Source organism: Carcharhinus amblyrhynchos, chromosome 13 (assembly GCF_965287045.1).
Source record: "Carcharhinus amblyrhynchos chromosome 13, sCarAmb.v2.hapA, whole genome shotgun sequence".
In the NCBI taxonomy this organism is placed as follows: domain Eukaryota; kingdom Metazoa; phylum Chordata; class Chondrichthyes; order Carcharhiniformes; family Carcharhinidae; genus Carcharhinus; species Carcharhinus amblyrhynchos.
This window is the reverse complement of record NC_137336.1, coordinates 31,944,738-31,962,504: the sequence shown is the minus strand read 5'-3', so window position 1 is coordinate 31,962,504 and position 17,767 is coordinate 31,944,738. Positions and strand designations below refer to the sequence as shown.

Genomic DNA, 17,767 nt, shown 5'->3' with positions numbered 1-17,767 from the left:
ATTCTCCCCCTGATGGTTAACTGCAGTTCTGAACCCCTAGCATGCTAACCAGCCACCACCACCCACCCCCCCCAAAGCCCACCCTGATTGCCGACCTCCCTCCTTTACCGAACAATCCCTAGGCAGAGTGGCAGCTGGACTTGCCACACCACCCCACCCCACTGATTGCCCCATAGGCCCCTCCCCCTTGGGACTGTCCCATGCCTGATGGGCAGTACCAAAGAGGCCCCTGGGCATTGGTACTTTGACCTTGGGCAGTGCCAGGGGCACAGGTTGGCACTGCCAGGGTGCCCTTTACCCAAGGGGCACCAGCTCCTGCACCCGACCCCTGGGCATCCCGATTCCCCCCTCTTCACTCCAGTGGGATCAGACTGCAGTTCCCTGAAAGTGGAGCCAGTGTAATCCCCGTTGGAGTGAAACACTCTGGTGGGGTGGGAGAGGCTAGCAGGCCCAGAGAATTCGGTCCTGGGCCCACTAATCTCATTTAAATTGTAAGGAAATTATTATTTAAATCATTTCTAGATCTCCCTGCCAATTTCCGGCAGGGGGCAAATGCCACTGGAAATCCAGCGCTTGAAGACACAAGCGGAGCGCAAACACTCACACAATCCCCGCGAATCAGCCGCCACGGGATTACTGTAGTGGGATAGGAGAATCGTGGCCCTGGAATTTTCTCCTCCAATAGGCAGTGCTCACTGGGACAAGTAAACACTTCAAAACTTAAAAGAACATTGATTTTTGTTTGGTGGGGACGCCAAGGGATATGGAGCAAAGGAGTTTGTTTGATTTGATTTGATTTATTATTGTCACATGCATTGAGATACAGTGAAAACTATTGTGTCTTGTATGCTTTACAGACAAAATATATTGTACATAGAATACACAGGGGAGAAGGCTAGGACAGGGTGCAGAATATAGTGTTTAGTTATAGGTAGGGTGTAGTGAAAGATCAGCTTATTGTATGGTAAGTCCAATCTAAGTTCTGATGGTAGCAGGGAAGAAGATGCTCTTGATTTGCTTGGTACATGATCTCAGACTTCTGTATCTTTTTGCCAACAGAAGAAGGTGGAAGAGAGTGTCTTCGGGGTATGTGGAGCTCTTGATTATGCTGGCTGCTTTTCCAAGGCAGAGGGAAGTGTAGACAGAGCCAATGGACGGGAGGCTGGTTTGCGTGATGGACTGGGTTATGTTCACACCCCTTTGTAATTTCTTGCGGTCTTGGTCAGGACAGAAGCCATAGCAAGCTGTGAAACAGCCAGAAAGAATGCTGTGAAACATCTGGAAAGGATGCTTTCTATGGTGCATTTCTAAAAATTGGGTCATAGCGACATGCTAAATTTCCTTAGCGTCTTGAAAAAGTAAAGGCTTTGGTGGACTTTCTTAACTATAGTGTAAGCATGTAGGGACCAGGACAGGTTGCTAGTGATCTGGATACTTAGAAATTTGAAACTCTCGACCATTTCCACTTTGTCCCCATTGATGTAGACAGGGGCATGTCCTACACTATGCTTTCTGACTATATGACTACCAGCTTTGTTTTACTGACACCGACGGAGAGATTATTGTCGTCACACCATTTCACCAGATTCTCCATCTCTTTCCTGTACTCATAATTGTTTAAGATCTGATCCACTACGGTGGTGTCGGATCAGTGGAATTGAAGTCAGATTATCTAACCGAATAAAAGCAGCTCTAGAAGGGTCATATGGACTCAAAACATTAACTCTGTTTCTCATTAAGATAAAAGCAAAATGCTGTGGAAACTGGAATCTGAAAATGCTGAAAAATCTCAGCAGGTCTGACAGCATCTGTGGCGTGAGAACAGAGCCAACATTTTGAGCCTGGATGACCCTTTGTCAGAGCTCAGAAACTCGAGGTCGAAATGTTACAACCTTTCATGCTAGCAGCATGTTTCCATCCCGCTGCCGTGAAGGGAGATGTGGCTGAGCGTCAAATTCTCCGACCAGTGCGGCAGGAGTGTAGCGTGAATGGCTGGTAAGATTGCACCCTCTGTTTCTCTCTCCACTGATGCTGCCATACTTGCTGAGTTTATGCAGCATTTTCTGTTTTGAATGAGCTAACTGAATATTGGAGTAAGCTGGAAGGGCTGAATGATATTACTCTTAGAAAGGTATGGCAGCATCAGTGGAAGGAGAAAGAGGGTGTGCTCTTACTGGCCATTCACACCACACTCCCGCCACAGCGAAGGCCGAAAATTTGATGCTCAGCCAAATCTCCCTTCACAGCAGTGGGATGGAAACATGCTGCTCGTATGAAAGACATGCTAAGCATGAAAGCCATTTCGGCCTTGAGTTTCTGAGCTCTGTTAAAGGGTCAGCCGGACTCCAAACGTTGGCTTTGTTCTCTCTCCATAGATGCTGTCAGACCCGCTGAGATTTTCCAGCATTTTCTAATTTTATTTCAGATTCCAATATCAGCAGCATTTTGCTTATATCTTACTAAGTCGGGAGTTCGGGAGGGGGGGGGGCAGTGGCTAGCAGGGTAAATACGTAGAATTATAGGGATAGGGCCTGGGTTAGGAACTGTTATCGCTGCAGGCCCGATGGGCCGAACGGCCTCCTTCTGCGCTGCAGAGATTCAAAAGTGGTGCGCCTCTCCCGACAGTGCAGAAATACGGGCTTGAAATATCTCACTTGAAGGTCAAATGTGTTTGAACTGTACGCACCACAAACCTGACCTGTCAAGACCCGCGGGTTGCACGGTCAACACCTTTCGCAACCCGTGTGGGAAAATGTCCGCCGCGCGGCCGTGTAAGAGTTGGACGCGAGCCAACTGCCTTTAAATCTGCACGAGCTCCGCACCACCCCCCCCACCCCGCCCCCAACAAATAGCGGGCCAACTGACAGGAATACGGTGCAACCTAACTTACGGCACGGAGCCGCGATGTCTGATTGGTCCGTTCCCCGATCGGTCGCCCCCCGTCCGTCAATGGTAACCATAGTAATAATCAGGCTTGGTTGGTCGGGCTGACGGAAGCGCGAGCGTAACCCTTCATGAAGTTTCTCAGGGGGCAGCGATGACCATCACCATTATAATGTGAAGCGATCGGAAGCGGCGGCCGAGTCTAAACTCCCCACCCTCCCCAGCACCGCAGCCTGGATTCAGCGGGGCGGCTCCGAGGGAAGAAACCAGAAGTTTAGCAGCAGTCCAAGAGCTGAGGGGAAGAGAGAGAGAGAGAAGCAAACAAACACAACCGGGAGGGAGAAACATTTACACACGCACACACACACTCCAGAGTGGTGTCTTGTACAGACACCAGGGGCAGGGAGAAAGAGCCACAGGCATCAAAGTGTGGTTAGAGGCAGAGACTCACCTGAGATAGTGAGAGCCGCAGATTTCTGCACTGGCAGGGACACACACACACAAGGAGAGAAAACATAAGGGAGCGATAGTCAGAGAGTGGCACCGACTCAGCCCCAAGGAAGGACAGAGAGAGACAAGGGATAAACAGTGCAAGGGAACTCGCGCATCCAGGACAGAGCGAGAACTGCTGTCCTGGGGATAGACACAGGGTCAGGACTCAGTGGGACACCGCTTAATCGATTTGCGATAGTCATTTGTCAGTGCAACAGTTCATGTTGAAAGGTGGCCAGGACGAACTGTGTGTGTGTGCGTGCTTTGATTCTAGTACCTTTTTCACTTCTGGCTATTAGCACTTCTGTTGTTAACCATGGGCCTACCGGCACTGGAGTTCAGTGATTGCTACCTGGATAGTCCACAGTTCCGGGACAGAATCAAGTCTCATGAAGCAGAGCTGGAAAAAACAAACAAGTTCATTAAGGATCTGATTAAAGATGGAAAAGCACTGATTCAGGCAATGAAAAGTAAGTTTTTTTTGTAAACAGTTGATTATTTATATAATCTGTGGCATGAAACGTGGTCATTCTGAAGAATGTCTTTGCTGAAAAACAATTTGAAGAGCCTCTGGAAATTGCTGTTATAGAATCTTGTAATAGTAACCAGGCTTATAGTAAACCAGGATGCTGGCTAACGGAAGGTGTCTCTTGATAGTGGTCTGTGTTAAAATTCGCTCCATTCACAAGTTTACAAATGTTGTAAAATATTGCTCTCCTTGTTTTCCTCAGATACTTCAGATTTAATCAGAGTAATAACAGCTCATTTCAATCACTTCTTGACGGTGGGCTTTGATGAACATTATTCTTGAACAATTTAAGAATTATAAGATCACAGCTAGCTTACATAACTATTTTGGAACAAGCAGCTTCTTCAATTGCTAGTTGATATAAAATTATAGAATGGTTACAGCACAGAAGGAGGTCATGTTATGATTCATTTGACCCATTGTGTTCCTGCTGGTTCTTTGCAGGAGTATTCCAGCTGGCCCCACTCCCCTGTAAACCTGTTCAGATAATTATCCAATTCCCTTTTGAAAGCTGTGATTGAATCTGCCTTCAGCACACACTCTGGCAGTGCATTCCAAACCTTTACCTCTTGTTAAGTGAAAAAAAACATTTAAGTCACCTCTGGTTCTATTGCCAGTCACTGAATCAATGTCCTCTGGTTCTCGATCCTTCTGCCAATGGAACTAGTTTGCTGCAACACTAATGACTTTTGAGCATTTCTATGAAATCTTCTATCAATCTTAAGTTCTCTTGAGAGAACAGTCACTACTTTGTCAATCTGTTCACATTACTGAAGTCCCCAGAACTATTATCATAAATCTTTTTTGTGCCTTATCTATTGCCTTTATATCCTTCTTAAAGTGTAGTATCCAGAATTGTACAACATTTCAGTTGATGCTAAATCATTGTTTTTTAAAGATCATCATAACTTTCTTGCTTCTGCACTCTATGCCACTGTTTATGAAGCCCAGGATCCTATGTGCTTTAACCACTTTTGCAACCTGCCTTGCCACCTCCATCAATTTGTGCACATTTACCTCCAGGCCCCTCTGCTCTGCCACACTCTTTAAAATTGTACCCTTTATTGTTTATTGCCTTTCCTTATTCTTACTATCAAATATATCACATCACATTTCTCTGCATCAAATGCCATCTTTCATGTGTCCACCCATTACACCTGCCAGTCTATATCCTCTTGAAGTCTTTCATTATCCTTCTCATAGTTCATAATACTTTCAGGTATTTCACCTGAAGAATTTGAAATTGTGTCCTGCAGACCCAAGTCTAGATCATTAATATAGATTAAGAAAAAAATGAACCTTGTACTGACCCATCACTGTTACACTATTTTTTTATAACTCAGTCAACTTCTTTTTTATGCTGCTATTGTCCTTTTTATGCTGTGGGCAACAACTTTGCTGGCAAGTCTGTTATGTGGCATTTTACCAAACACCTTTTGGAAGCCTATGTATATCGCATCAACCACATTACCCTCTCTGTTACTTTATCAAAAAAACTTTGTTTAAAAAATTAGTTAAACAGAATTTGCATTCAACAAATGTGTTTATTTTCCTTAATTTGATCAAGTGACTGTTAGTTTTGTCTCGGATGATTGTTTTCAAAAGTGTTCCCAACACCCAGATTAAATTGACTGGCCTGTAATTACTAGGCTCATTTTTTTTTTAAAAACATTTTTTACCAGCGTACAGACTTAATTCTGTACAATACTCCTTGTGTCAGAAAATGTTTCTATATATTATGTAGCCTTTGTTAGTGGGAGACATTTGGCATCCTTTCATCAATGTTGGAATTTAATTTGCATATTCAGCATTTTATATGATTCTGTAGTTAATTTCGAATTATCCTACAAAATCCAACTGAAAGCATTGATAAATCAGCAAGAAAATAACATCACAACACTGCGTGAAGTGCAGCTTATCTCTTGTCAAGATGAAGTTCGTGTGATGTCATCTAACAAAAGCTAATTTTTTTTGCAGATGTGGTAAAATTATCAGTGCTTACAATAAAAACTCCTAACACAATCACAGTTATCACAATTTATCCACATTAGGTTGGGTTTCATTTGATAAGTGTAACAATTATGTTTGAGTTTCCAGTAAAGCCTTGGCAAGATGTCAATATTTGGTGTATTGTGGCTGATAGCTGACAGCATGAAGATTGTCAAATGTTCCTTTTGAGTATCATACTTGCTCTCTTAATTAATTTGGTTCACCTGTTGTGTCAGAAACAAAGCATTGCCTCATGTCTTTGCCAAACAAACTAAGCTTGCATGCAATTGTATTTAAACTGTACTTTGGCCTTGTCCTCAGAAAAGCCATTGCATTGTTACAGCGTACTTCACTTTCACTTTCTCCACTTGCATTTAACATAAAATAATCTAACCTTTCTTAAACTTTGTAACTTTTAACTCCTGCAAATTCACATTTTCCAAAGATCTTCTTGAGCCTTTTGATCACCTGTGAAAGCTTTTGACACCTTCATAAACTTTCAGAATCTTGTTTTTGAAGTAAACAATATCTGACCTTAGCTACAATCTATTATTCTTAAATTCCTTAACATGAATTGTTAATTTGAATCAATATCATTCATAAATGCCTTCTGATTTAAAGTTGTACTACTGGATATACTTTTTTTCAAATTAAAAACCAACTTTGAATTAGCAAAATTATAATATTTTCCAAACTGCCATTTCCAGTGAACTGATGAATTCAAATTTTTTTAAAATTCTGTTTTTGAAGTTACAAAGCTACTGCTTAGAGTGGACCCCGGTGAACTTTAATCCATTTCTTGCTTGCTCCAGAAACCAAATTCAAATTCCATTTGAGTCCAATTCACGTTCCTCACAAGAAAGAAAAACAACATCCAAGCTGACAAGATAACACGGTGCACCCATCTTGGTCTTGATCTGATGTTTGATCTTAGCCAAAAGGCTGAGAAGCTAATAAATTAACCTTAGCAAGATAGTTAAAAAAGTTAGAATGCTGTGCAGTCAGCCATCAGTTTTCTGTATCACTTGAAGGTCAGTGTTTGGATGGCTGCATCTACTTTCTCAATGGAGAACAGCCATTCCTTCTGAACATTGAAGTCACTTGAGGAAATTAACTCTTCGGCTGGATTACAGCTTCTCTGTACAAACAAGATCAAACAGTTTAATTTTCCTGAATAAAACTGCAAATTAGCATTACTTCTTTATAACCATTATGTATTAAACAGGACACATTAACTCTATTTTTAAATGAAGATTTAATATTTTAAAAGTTGAACAACCTGCAGATTTTGTACATGTTTCAAATGTGTGAAGCCCAGAGTTCAGCTTGATTCTCTTAGTTGCCACAAGAAAAGTTTCAGCAGACATAAATGAACATTGCAGCAACAGTTACATTTATCACTCTAAAAGCAAAGTTAGTAAGTTTCTATATAGTTGCTGAAAATGGTTCACTTCTCATATGTATTACGACTTTGAAGACCCTTTTTTAATGGAGTTGTATGTTACAGGTGGGGTCAGTGTGCTTTAGATTTCCATGTATGATGCAGATTTTCTGGTCATTATCATATTGCTGCTGATGGAAGTTTGCAGAAAATTGGTGCCACGCTTCCTGCATTATAATAGTGACTGCAATTAAAAGACAAGTACTTAATTGCACTTTGAGATGTGTGGTGATTGTGAAAAGTATATGTAAATGCATGTTTTTATTTAATGGATGCTACCTTTCTTTTCTGATGCGTGTTACTAAGCAAGTGGAAACATGAAGGCTAAAAACTTCTAAGTGCGCTTCAGGGAGTGTCTGCAGATGGTGTGTGCTGTTAACTATAAAAATAACTGTGCACTTTATACAGAGCTAATAGTTTGAGTCCTGGTGTTGCAAAGATATCAAAATAAGCCTGTTTCTGGGTGTAACTGGTTAGTTTTTATGGCCATGTTAATTTCTTGTCATTTCAGTCCTTGATAACTATTAGTTTCAGCAACAAAATCAGTAAGTATTTTAGAGCTAGGAGAATTTTCATGAGCTGCAACAAAAAATTTGCAGTAAATACCAGGGTTTAAATATTCTTTGATAGTGCTATTTATTCCCATAGTGGCCTAACAAATCGGCATGTGGGGAATGCCTAAATTGCCACAATTGAACTACGAGGCAGTCTAACTCAAGAGGTACTATTTCATCTGACCTGAATATTAGTGTTAGCTGCACATGTATTGCTTCAATTAATTTGAAGGCGGATTGAAGAAAAATCTTAAGACCATAGAAACCCATCAGTGCAGAAGGAGGCCATTTGGCCCATTGAGTCTGCACCGACAACAATCCCATTCAGACCCTATCACTATAACCTCTGCTAATCCCCCTAACCCACACATCTTGGGACACTAAGGGGCAATTTCGGATGGCCAATCGACCTTACTGCACACCTTTGGCCTGTGGGAGGAAACTGGAGCACTGATGGAAACCCATGCAGACACGGAGAGAATGTGCAAACTCTACACAGGCAGTTAACTGAGGCTGGAATTGAACTTAGTCCCCGGGGCTGTGAGGTAAACAGTCAGGTCCAGCGAATTTTGTTAAGTTTAGCCAGAATTTAGATGAATGGGCAGGCTTTGACCAAGTCAGCTACTTAGCATGCTCAAGGGTAGCTAACAATCATGTAAGATGATCCATTGATGTAAGTAGGTGGAGTGTGTTTTTACTGTGTGTGAATCTGGTCACATCTGTCACAAACACTTCAGACCTGGCCTCCGGAGAGTGGCACAGTGGTTAGCACTGCTACCTCACAGCTAATGAACTGTTTATTATTTCATTAGAAACCGAGAACAGGTGGAACATTACACACTTTTAATAAATGTGTAATAGTCTCCAGCAGTTCTTGATTTTTTAAAAAATTCCATTTTCAAACCCCACATGGCTTCAGTTCTTCCTATCTCTGCAATTTGGTATAATCCCCCATTTCCATTGTGCTGCCACTGGTGACTGCTTTAGCCCCAACTCTGGAATTTGTCCTAAGAACATAAGAACATAAGAAATAGGAGCAGGAGTAGGCCAACTAGCCCTTCGAGCCTGCCCCGCCATTCAATAAGATCATGGCTGATCTGTCATGGCTCAGTTCCACATTCCCGCCCTCTCCCCATAACCCTTAATCCCCTCTCTCATCAAAAACCCATCAACCCGCGTCTTAACAATATTTAGCGAGGCAGCCTCCACCACTTCAACGGGCAGAGAATTCCAGAGATTCACCACCCTTTGAGTGAAGAAGTTCCTCCTCAACTCCGTTCTAAACCGCCCCCCCTTTATCTTGAGGCTATGCCCCGTAGTCCTACTATCCTTTCTGAGCGGGAAGAGTCTCTCCACCTCTATCCTATCCATCATCAATCATCTCTGTCTCTATATCTCTGTTCTTTAAAGACGCTTCTTAAAACCCACCTCTTTTGTCAAGCTTTTTGTCACCTGTTTTAATACTTTGTTTCTTTGGCTTGGTGTAAATTTTTATTAAGAGTCATGGAAAGTTTAAATATATTACAGGTGTTATATAAATTCAGGTTATTGTTAGCATATGACATTATGGGTCTAACTATGAATTAGCTAGATTTACCTTTTAAAAAGTTCAATGTGGTCGTATTAATTTTTTTTTACTGGGAGAGGTTGTGCATGACACAGAACTTCCCATTCTTTACCGTTTTTCATTTGGGCTGAAAAAGGTGGCTGTAATGGGAAAATGGAAATGCCAGTGAGGCTGTAGAGGATACTCATCTCAGCTTGGACTGGCATTCATTTTTGGAACAGTCTAGAGAGAGCAGCACTCTTTGTTGTGTGACTCTTGACCTGTGAGTGCTTGGTGATGATTGTGATTAACTGATAAAAGTAGAAAAGTGATATCCTTCGATGGACACAAAATTTGACCCAGAGATATAAACAGTACATGCTGTGTTTTCACTGGAACTGGCAGCGGCTCCAAGGAACAGCAGCACTGGTGATGGCACTTTCCAAGATTCCAAGGTGGTGAATGAGAGCACTTTGGTTTGTTTTTTGTATCTGTTATGATTATTTGTTATTTGTCCGATTTTAAACAAATCCAGCTCACTACTATTTTGTATTTTATTGTTTTTACTGTTTAAATGAATTGTATTGTTGTGTAGTTCCTATTGCAGCAATGTTAGCCTCTTGACCAGGTTGTTATTGTAAATGAGAATTGACTTACTTGGCTAAATATAGGTTAAATAAATAACATTTTCTGACACTGGCCAGTGAAAGATGCAAGTGGTTTGGTTGTCGATACAACCCACAAGATAAAGGAACATGCTTATCTGTCAAAACAGTTTTAGCAGCTTGGTTATTCAAGTGACTGCAGCAAAACTCCAAGTTATTGTGCAGTGCACCATCTGAGATCAATGCTTCAGTAACTATGTCACTCTCTCTAAATTTATTTTCCAGAATCATAACCAAATTTCCATTGCTCTCTTTTCTTTCAAAACCTTATGAAAATAATTTGTAACTGCACTGTTCCCTGAAGCTCACTATCCCATCCTATTCATTTCTTTCACTTTTTTGCTTTACCTCCGCCTCTCTATCTAGTGTTTTAAAATGTTTGCCTTTGTGAGGATTGTTATGAAAGTATAAGTTCTTGATGGCACATGTACGATTGGATTTCACAACATATTTAAATAATCTCAACAGCTCTACCACTCGCACTCAAATAGTAATTTTTCAGAAGAGTAGTGTTGATCACTTTGCAATTTTCATTTGAAAAATCAACTTTATTTTCTTTCTGTTCTAAAGTGACGATAGATGCCAAAATCAAGTGTAGTCTTAAGTGTTGTTGGAGGGCCAAAGGAGGAAACATTAGATCACAGTACATAGATGTAATTCACTGTCCATTTTAAAACAAGTTTTGCAATTTTCTTAATATAATGCCTAGATTTTATAGTTATTGGTAAATTGTAGGAAACATGATTTTGAGAAGGATAGAATTCATGTTAGTTGGAGCTAAATGTTGTCTGAGTTGGAAAATGCGAAACAGAGATGCTACATTACCATTGGTGGAAGGATGCCCTTGCAGTATATGTTTATAGACAATTTCTGTCATAAATGTTGAAGTAGGCGTTTATAGTGAAAAATTCACAAGAGGAAGAATGGTTTTGAAAATAGAAGTATCTGTTTTAATTTTTATATAACATGTATTTAATTAAAAATGCAAGAAACGTGCTTGTGCTTCACATACCTTTCAGAATGCTAAAGAGAGGCTAGTTCTTCAAAACTGAAATGCTCCTGCACAGGCAACGTCCTGGTAAATCTCCTCTGCATCCTTTCTAATGCAATCACATCCTTCCTATATTGTGGTGGTCAGAATTGCACACAGTAGTCCAGCTGTGGCTTAACGAGCATTTTATACAGCTCTATCGTAACCTCCCTGCTCTATGCCTTGGCCAATAAAGGCAAGTGTTCCACATGCTTTCTTAACTACCCTATCTACCTGTCCTGCAGCTTTCAGGGATCTTTGGACATGCACTCCAAGGTCTTTCTTCCAAATATCTTACTGTTCATTGTGTATTCCCTTGCCTTGTTAGTCCACCCAAAATGCATCTCCTCATCCTTTTCAGAATTAAATTCCACAGCACCAATTTTCATGTGATCTGCAAACCTACTGATTATACCTCCCACATTTGCCTCTAGATCATTAATGCATGTTGAATTTCCAGTATGATCTATAGTTTTCATTCAGTTGAAGGGAGATATGACAACTGCATTGCACTGTTGAATGTTCTTTAATTGTGTTGTCCATTATCAGTGCAGTTCAAATTGATTTTACTTATACTGAGTGCTTTGAGCATTGTGTGGGCAGAAAAACTTGTCATTTTCATGGTTGTTTCTCTCTGGAAAGTGATATATATTTATTCGAAATTCTGTTGAAATGTCTATCAAATCCATGTAAGTCAGTAAGTGGCTTTTGTAATAAGCAGTTGCAAATACGTAAAGTTTGTGGAACTCCGGCCAGGATTTTTGCCTCCAAGACAGTGCATAGAATTAGGAAAATTCCTGGTTCAGTGCACCTGTGTTGGAAGAAATGGCCTTGAATGGAAGGATTTTCATTCTGTGGGTGCAGGTACATATAGGAGTCGGTACTGCACCCTCAGAAACATTTGGAATCAACAACAAGGGATGCCAAGTACTAAGGTGACTGTTTAAAAGCTCACCTTGGTGCTCTGGGACTTGGTTCCTGTTGTAATGAAAGTAGTTAGGCCATTTAGCCCTCACGTCACTGCACCCCCTCCTCCCAACTACTTCATGGCACCCCCATTCCCTCCTTGCTAATCTATGTACCTCTCCACCCACCCAATTAGCCTCTAAAGTCCCTTTGCCAACTTAATGCCAATTTAGGCCTCTAAAGTATTTTGCCCTTTCACCCTCCACGTCAACTCCCCCAGTATTCACTGTTCAACAGTTCTGCTGAGATGAAATAAAATTAAGTTCTAAGTTTTTATTATAGACTTCACTGTATTAAAATAATCTTCTCATTGATAAAGGCCCATTCAAAGATATGAATTCCTTCAAGTACTTAATTCAGTTGGGGGATCGATAGCTCACTTGGCTGAACAGCTGGTTTGTAATGCGGAACAACAGCAACAACGTGGGTTCAATTCCTGTATCAGCTGAGGTTATTCATGAAGGCCCATCTTCTCAGCCTTGCCCCTTGCCTGAAGTGTGGTGATTCTTAGGTTAAATATGGTCATCTAGGATTATGGTGACTTTAATTTAACTTAATCCAATGTTGGACAACCTAGGCAGTTAGTGACTGGGTAGCATGATTGGCCTTCCTTCTTCGCAGTGGGAAGCAAGGTTGAAATTGGCAACGTACTCTAAGCACAACCCCATGAATAAAATTAAATACATTTAATACACACCAAATATTTCATAATGAGCTGCATAAAAACCTAAATCATTCTTGTATTAATAGAACTGTCATCATCTTCAAATGGGAGAAATATTTAAACCCAATTGTATTTTATAATTTACTGTGCTTGTCAAAGCTAGTACCAGCTACAGCTAAATGTTATACATTTCTAATTACACATATATGCTTTAGGTTTTTGTTTTATTTATTCATATTTACTTACTTTTTTTGATACATCTTTACTACTGTTGTTACAAAAACTGTGAAGAAAACTTTACAGTTTAAAATATATTGTAAAAGTGTTTAAAGATAAATGAGGAAAACAAATAAAATACTCCCCTGTCAATTGCTCCACTCTCAGCCTTGTCTTTCCCATGCCTTTGTATCTCTCCAGGCTCCACTTTCAGTGTCGCACTTTCCCACACCCTTTTGCCACCAGGCTGTATTCTCACTCTTGCTCCTTTTCGCATTCTTTTGTCCTCTTGGCTCCATGCTCTCTCTCAAACTCTGCACTTACTCTGTCAACAAAACATCTTGTGGATCACAGTTGGAACCCTGATAGGCTGCCCACCACAATGTTAACTCCCCTAAAAAAACAAACGTTTGTATTCGTTCCCCCACATCAAAGAGAGCTCATCCTTTAATAACCTGCTTGAGCTGTCAAACTGTGGGCTTACGGGCCTCCCACTGTGATAACTATAGGTCATGGAAGCAGTTAAGTAATAATAAAACTAATGATAACTCTCAGGCTTATGCCAACAAACAGCTGCTGAAATTGTAAATACTGACTTTTTTTCAACTCAGAGACAGAGCAGGCTGTTTTATTTTGAAATATAAAGAGCAGGTATTTACATCACTTGAGAGCTTGACAGTTGCAGAGACTTTATCCACTTTTATGCACATTCACATCTTAACAATCCTAAACCACACACTAAGGGAAATGGACCTTGCTCCAGTAAAAATGGGCTCTGTTTGAACTCAGCGTAGGGTTCAGTTAGCCCTGATGGGTTTAGGTTTCTCCCATGTGTGAATGACACCTGCTCCCCCATCCCGACAGTGAAAGTAGGATTTGTTGGAAATGGGGATGGGATTTCTGAATCTGGCATCTGGGTACCATTTTGGCTATTTGGCTAAAGTATGCAGTTCCCACTATTCTGTGAAAATCTAGGATTAAATCTATATGTTAACCTCTTCAGGAGGGAAGCTGCTCCATTCATGCACTGTCATTTTTCAGAGTAGAGTGGTGTTAAGCTTAGTGTGTGCATCAGTCAGTTATAAAAATACCTGTTTAAAATTAGAACATTAGTAATAGAAATGAAATGGATATATGATTCAGGTACAGAAATAACCACCATGTGCAGAGATGTCAAAAATACTTGCAGGTGGAGAATCCCCCACTCACTTGGATGAGAAGCACAGTGTGTTCAGACTGCAGTAGATTCATTTCAAATTTCAAGAATAGCATGTATGATGAAATATTTGTATTTATTAAATTGTAATTCATAATGTGGTGCTAGTATCATTTTGGTTGCCATGTCTACCCACTTTCAAGTTTTTTTTAAGATCGTAAACTGTTACTAGACAATTGATGAATAGAGTGACATTTAAGTAGCCATAATGGTTTCTCACTTAATGATTGCTCTTTGATTACCTGTGGAAAATGTGCAGGTTAATCACTTCCAAAACAACTCCAACAAATTTCAGAATGATTATAAGTCTCATATAAGATTGATTGTGACAAAAAGCAGATTATTACAGTGTACCTGTACAGAATTTTGAAAGCAAGCCAGAGTATTAGGATTGATATCTCTTAAAATAATGATGTGAGGTACAACATATATAAGCCATCCTTCACGGGGGAAAATCATTTTGAATATGTCTCCCCTTGTTACTTATGCAAAGCTTCAGTTAGAATTGAAGTCAGATCCTTTTCCAACTGGCTTTGCCTTGATTAACACATGGTATTAGCTGAATCCAAGTCCATCTTAGATTCTGGAAGGTTATCTTTGGTGATTGCCGAAAAAAGGAAACTGGAACATTCAACCAGAATATGTAATTGTTTTTCTAATCAAACATCCCATAATACTTGCTACTGGTGTGTTCCATTCTGCGGTGTGCAGAAAAAGAAAAGCTTTCAATTGTCTCTGGCCTCTTACAGAAGAAACTGATTTTTTGTTTCTTTTCACATGCCTTTGGCTAAAATTGTGTATTGGAGAACCAGAGGATTAGTCCAGTAATACTGTGTTCTATCACTCTTGCAACAATGTCAGACTGTGTCTATTTTGTTCAACATAAATATTTGTATTTAATAACAAACATGTTTGATCTGAAATTTAAAGCAGCAATTTAATTTTGCAAATCTAGTGAATTCCATTCTTGCAAGTTTGATAACCTCCAATTTGATTAACGTGTTGTCAGACACCTATTATTCTGTGCACGTATAATTAAAAATAATAATGTATTACACCTGTTATAACCTACTCTTTTTAAATATTTAACATCTGTGTAGTGTTCTGCTAATTGCAATCTGGGAAGAATTCATTTTGTTAGACACAGATTTATTGTCCAAAATTTAGTCACTTGGATTTCCTGTGCAAATTTTCAGGTGAAAATCTTTCCGCAGTCAGCTCCATTACTGGGTAGTATATCCTTCCATATAATTTGGGAAGTTGTGTTCGAATGCTAGTTTTCTTTTCTAATGCTCCCTTATGAATTGGAGTTTTGAATCAAGTGGTGTGTTTTCCTTAGTTTGCCAATGTTATTAGAACAGTTGGCGTGAGATTAAAGTGCATTTCTGTACCTTATACTTGTGCCAACATTTTCTTAATGAATGAAGGATAAAATGTTAGCAAGAATTCTGCCTTTAGCCAATAGAATCCTACGGTTTAATTGAAATTATTGACACTTAAAAAGAAACAAGCTCCTTTCTTCTCCTCCATGTCTTGCCACTGACAGAAGCAGGATTTCTTTTGTATTGTACTGTCCTGTGTGATCATGTAAGTTACGCAATTAACCAGTGCGATTCTCCTGTCTGAACTCAGGGAAAATCAGTGTTCCCTGCTTGCATTAGCAGTGCCTGTCAGGTGGGATTCGCCCACCTTCATCATTTGAATGTATGCATGCCACAAAACAAGCTGGCCAGCCTTGCTTTACAGAAGGGGCACCCAATGTCAGTGTTCAGATACAGCCACCCTTCCCCAAAAGACACTCTGAGCTGGAGTTTCCTCAGGCCTCCTGAAGGCCCTGCCCCCAGCACCCTGCAACTCAACCTGCTGTCAATCAAAGCACTTTGAAGGGATTCAAAGCAGCTGGGCCTTATAAGAAACAGCAAGGGGATCTTCTTGGTAAAACCGATCGGTCCTTTCTTTAAGAGCACTTTAAAGAGGTTATTTAACACCTGTTGCCCATGCCATTAACCAGGGCCAATCCCTATTGTGGAACAGCATTGATGAGGTTTTGAAGGCTTCCGGGTGCACAGGGCATGATTTTTAATGTAATCAGGCCACTTCAAAGATTTTAAAGGACAGTGATGGTGATAAATATCTCTACCAGAACAGTGCCAGAAATCACCATCCTGAGATTGAAACCACTTTTTCCAGAGCAACAAAGTGCAGCCACTAGACCACTATCCCAGGGGTCCATCTCTTATCACCCTCCCATCTCATCACAGCCCTACAAACCCAGGTCCCTTGAGGGAATCCCTCCCTGCAACAGTCAGCAGCAGAAGGAAACAGGAACACAGTTGGAAACTGCAGTTCCCTCTCACACCCCTTCTAGTCCTCTTCTGTAGAGCCCATTGCACCAGGTCCATGCTCTTATGGACCAGGATTAATTATTGGCACCCGTGGGACTTCCAGCTCTGAGGATTGGCTGGGGGGGGTAGTGGAGCTTGCCCGCAATAGGTGAGAACCTGATTTCCATGGCAGTGGCTGGGAGGCTGGGGCTGAACATCCAGCAGGAATCCTTATTTGGCTCTCTCATAAAATTCAATGGGCCAAAGAGATTCCTGGCTGTAACAAATCAACCTGGAGAATCCTGACCAACATTTTGTTCACTGAGGTAGATTGTATTTTCTGTTTAAAATAAAGCAATATGTAGTTTGTGATGTATTTTTCTTTTACAAAGCATTACATTGTAAGCTCAGACTTTTGCAGGACTGAAATGTTTAAAGCTTATTTTTGTTAGATGGAGAGAATATGGCCAAATTAATGACACTCAATACTGTGGTGTATGAATATGAAAATGTTCAAACCAATACAAATATAGAAGCTTGCTACAGTGCCAATCTTTTCTCAGCAACTCAAAACCAGGGTATATCTTTGGCTTTTGAAAGGAATGGATAATGTGACTTTTGACCTTGCTTTAGTAACAAATAAGACATATTACAAATTCATTTTCTGTTCTGAGCGAACATTTTTTTATGTATCACTCTGTCAGACAGATGTTGTTCAGTTCAGTGGTATTACTGGGCTATTTTCTTCTCTTCAAAGCCAATTATAATAGCTCACCACTATCCTGGCTGAGATCAGCGAACTCCACGCAGGCAAGTGGTTAAGCCTGAGACCTTTACGATGAGCATAGCTCACTGGCACATTATGTGGTTCGTCTACCAACTTGAACCATTGGGAGAGCTTTGTGTGATTTTTTTTTAAATGCAGGTTAATGCATCTGAAACTTTGATATTCGGGTAAGGCTCAAAATATTAATGGTTAAATGAGTAAAGTCAAACATTGTTTGTGATATAAAAGCAGCTTAGCTGTCTATATTGTGCCATTGCCCCTAGGTCCAGATTAAGGGTGGATTTAAACGTATTTCTTATGTGTATTAAACTTACTGATTGGCAAAAAAACATTATGTTAGTGCCAAATTCTTTATATTTGATGTAAATTGGAAACAGTTTAAGTGGAATTAAGTATTTTGTGGGAATATGTCAGGAGTTGACTTGTGTGAATAGTTTGGCTTTCAAACTGATTACTTGGTGAGGA

At 40.3% G+C, this 17,767-nt stretch overlaps 1 protein-coding gene across 5 annotated transcripts in view; it reads left to right on the top strand.

Moving 5' to 3' along the window:
* Positions 1-2,981: 2,981 nt before the first annotated feature.
* The window catches only part of LOC145351814 (rho GTPase-activating protein 26-like), a 170,651-nt gene continuing 155,865 nt past the window's right edge, over positions 2,982-17,767 (top strand). For 2 of the 5 annotated variants that reach the window (XM_080201480.1, XM_080201476.1), the window contains exon 1: positions 2,982-3,845. In XM_080201480.1, coding sequence (XP_080057606.1) covers positions 3,692-3,845 — 154 coding nt within the window. In that variant the 5' untranslated portion in view covers positions 2,982-3,691. The remainder of the gene's footprint in view (positions 3,846-17,767) is intronic. The other 3 variants (XM_080201478.1, XM_080201477.1, XM_080201479.1) reach the window with 2 other exon arrangements.